The sequence below is a fragment of the Ursus maritimus genome, unplaced genomic scaffold, assembly GCF_017311325.1.
Source record: "Ursus maritimus isolate PB19 unplaced genomic scaffold, ASM1731132v1 scaffold_27, whole genome shotgun sequence".
Taxonomy (NCBI): domain Eukaryota; kingdom Metazoa; phylum Chordata; class Mammalia; order Carnivora; family Ursidae; genus Ursus; species Ursus maritimus.
The window spans coordinates 9180367-9183745 of record NW_024425230.1 but is presented as its reverse complement, the minus strand read 5'-3'; the positions used below and the strand labels follow the sequence as shown (position 1 = coordinate 9183745).

The 3379-nt window shown below is 52.8% G+C and overlaps 1 protein-coding gene across 1 annotated transcript in view; it reads right to left on the bottom strand.

Annotated features, from left to right (window-relative positions):
• Positions 1-1071, bottom strand: part of LYSMD4 (LysM domain containing 4) — an 8131-nt gene extending 7060 nt beyond the window's left edge. Inside the window, exon 1 of the mRNA XM_008687591.2 lies at positions 28-1071. Within this exon, the coding sequence (XP_008685813.1) occupies positions 28-309 (282 nt within the window). The 5' untranslated portion in view covers positions 310-1071. The remainder of the gene's footprint in view (positions 1-27) is intronic.
• Positions 1072-3379: the final 2308 nt, after the last annotated feature.

Sequence of the window (3379 nt, the reverse complement as noted above, 5' to 3'; positions counted from 1 at the left end):
AGAACCTTCACCCGTGGGTTTTCTTACTTTGCAGCCATACTGAAGAGCGAGCTTGTTGAGGCTGTCCTCCTGGACCAGCTCCCGCTGCAGCAGCACCACGTCCCCTGCTCCTGGCTGGTGAGGGTGGTGGGCACCCTTCTTCTGGCGCTCCTTGCCCCGGGGCCGCAGAGCCACGCGGTGGGACTCTTCCTCAGAGGAGTCCCCTGAGTCCCCACCACCATTCTCAAACATGTAAACGTGGCTGGTCGGAGTCCTACAGACAATGGCTGGGCCTTGGAAGGTCTTGGTTAACACTTCCTTCTGCCTCATTTTCTTAACTGAAAACCAAACCCCATGGTTAATTCCACATAAGGCACATGGATTCCTCTGTGGCTACATTAAAGAGAAGTGTCTTGATGTTAGAGATTATTCCTTTCCCTGATTATTGGAACTACTCAACAGACACCATCAGTACAAAAAAGAATGTGTTCTACGCTAGCTGAGATGGGGGGAGAGACAGGCATATAAAAATAGCAATTTTTCCCTAATTGCATCCTTTTTGCATAGAAAATGCAAGAATCCCTCCTTCCCCCCTTATTCCTCATCCATAGCTGCTGTCTCCCCGAAACCCAAACAGATAAAGAAACGACTTCTCTTTTTGGTCTGGAGGTAAAGAAGCTGCTGGGATCCTTGCAATGAGAGGGAAGGGCTTGGAACTTCTGTACAAAACAATTCTTGTTCAATACTTTACACATTCCAAAGTATCCTCGCCAAGAAGGTCAAGACTAAGGCACTTGCTTATGAGAACTAGGAGAAGAAAATACTCTGATTTCCAATACCGAAAGCGTGAATTACATAGTATGTGGGCCAAGATGGGCAGAAAATTCTTGTCGAACTAAGAAATTCGTCCAGTTTCTCACAGGTCCCTTTGCCTTTATTACATCCCACGCCTGGTTTCTATTTTCACCTCCAGCCAAGTGCAAAAGCCACACTCCCCTGTTTCCCCTCTCAGAACTGTCCGAGGGAGGTTCCAGAAAGGAAATCTCAAACACGGTGGTAGGACAGCTTCAGAAGAGCTGGCGTGGGGTTCGGAGCCCAGGGGAGCGGCGCCTTCGGGGACAGCCAGTGGCCCCCGCGCGACCGTGCCGCCCACCCCCTCCCGCCCGCACCCCACAGACCCGCCGGCCCGGAGGAGGGAGGGAGGAGGCGGCCCGTCCTCGCGGGCCAGAGGGCCGCGGGCCTCCCCGTCAGAGCGCAGGGCCTGCGAGAGGCCCCGGCGGCTCTCAGGCCTCAGTTTCCCTCAGACCCCTTTCCGTGCAAGGAGGGAAGCCCCACACAGGTGCTGACAAAAAGAAAACGGGGCGCGGCCCGCTCCTACGCTTAGCCCAGCGGGACCCCAACATTCCACAAAGGCACGACCTTTCCGACCTTCGCCCTCAACCCCAACAACCTCCGGTCAGCCCCGGACGGTGGCGGTCGGCGCCCTCCGGAGGCAGGTGGGTGGCTCGCCCCCGAGGCAGTGAGGGTGACCCACCCCCTCAGCCGCGGCGCCGCTGAGGGGCCCGCGCGGTTCCTCCCGGGATCGCGCTCCTGCCAGCCCCGGTACCTCAGCGCCTGGGATCCGTCGAGACCAGCCGCGCCTGCTGATTGGCTACGAAAATCAGCAGGTCTCCTGGGGGCGGGGACGGCGAGGCAGCCACGAAACTGAGCGTGCGGGCTCTGACCAAGCCGCTGGGCGGGAGAGTGTCAGCACAGAAAACGGCCCGGAGGCGGGAGGCGGCCGGGGCGGCCGGAGGGGGAGGCGGGGCTGGGGCGGGGCTCCAGCCTCCGACCGGACCCTCGCCCCGCCCGCCTGCCTGTCACCGCGGCACCAGCTCGTCCCAGCTGCAGTTTTTGCTTCTGCTGTAGGCTTACCCCGCTCTCCTAGCTTTCTGCTGAGCCTCAGCTGTCTCACCTGTGTCAATTGTCTAACGAGGGGGCGGATTCCCGGGAGAGTGGATGCCACCTGCTGAGGCCTCCCGCTGGGAAGGGGCCCCTCTGGCTAGGCCTGGGTGGACCAAGGGTCTCCACATCTTGAGCTCTTACCACCACAGGAGGAGTTCGGTCCTCCCCGCACACGAAGATAGAAAAGTCCACCAGTGTAAACCAGTGAACCACAACAACACGGACCACAAACAACACAACTTACCCAATGTCAATGACGGCGGACTCCTTATGCTTAATAGTGATGGGTGAACACTCTCATACACTAAAGCACAAAGGTTTAAAATTCCAACCCAAAAAAGGACACCAAAATTAAAAAGCAAACCGTAACCAGGGGAAAATAAATGCAACAAATGCCACAAAAGATTAAAATCCTTAATTGAGACAAACCTCATCAAATTAATGAGAAAGTCACTAACAGCCCAGTAGATAAATGGGTGGGGAGCGTGAGCACACAATTCGCCAAAGTATACAAATAGGGAAGAAAAATGAAATCTCAGTAGTAATCAAATTAAATCACAAAGCAAAAGGATTGAAACAATACGATCTCTCCCTTTATGGCTTTCTATCCTACGTAAAATCAAAGTCGAATTCTTTATCTTGGCAGACAAAGGCCAGGACAGTGAGAGGGCTCCAGTGTGTTCTCTGTCATTTACTCCTTCCTTTTAGCCACTCTCCCCTTTTTCTGGCTTTTAAACACCCAGATCTCCCACCCCTGGCCCTTCACAGGAATAGCTTTCTCTCAGCTGCTGGCATGGCTGGACCTTCTGACCTCCAGGCCTCAGATAAGTCACTTTCTCAGCAGAGCCTTCCCTGTCCACCCCATATACCCTGGGGCTCCCTCCATGCTCTGTTAGGACATTCTGTTTCTGCATTCAACTTCTCAGTTGATTTACTTGATTTATTGCCAGAATCCCCCTGTCCCGAATTATCATCTGTTTTGTCCCCCCCAAAAAAAAAAAAAAAAAAAAAAAAAGCCTACACTCAGTAAAAATAGTGGCTCAACAGGCGAGACATTAAGCAACCTGACCCAGGGTACAGAGGAGGGGAATGGCAGCACCAAAATCCAAATCCTAATGTGTCTGACTCCAAAAGCCCAACTGTCAGCCACAGTTGTATTCCTGGCCCAAAGGGCTTGGTCATGGCCTGGTGGATTTGGCAAGTCTAGGCATCAGAATGTAAGAATGTGATTAAAAGGGAGAGGAGTCAGATAGAATCTGCAAAGCTGAATTAATATAGCCACTCTCTTATTTCCTTCTTTCAGCATGTCCAATAAAAAACAAATCCAGATTTCGGAGAGATTTTTATTCAAAAAGATTATTGCAAGGGGAGCAAAAGATTTGCCATAGGGAGAACCCTCTGACTATAAGGTCTGCAAGCGTCTCAAGAGTTAGGCAGAAAGGGCTTTCCTTTTATA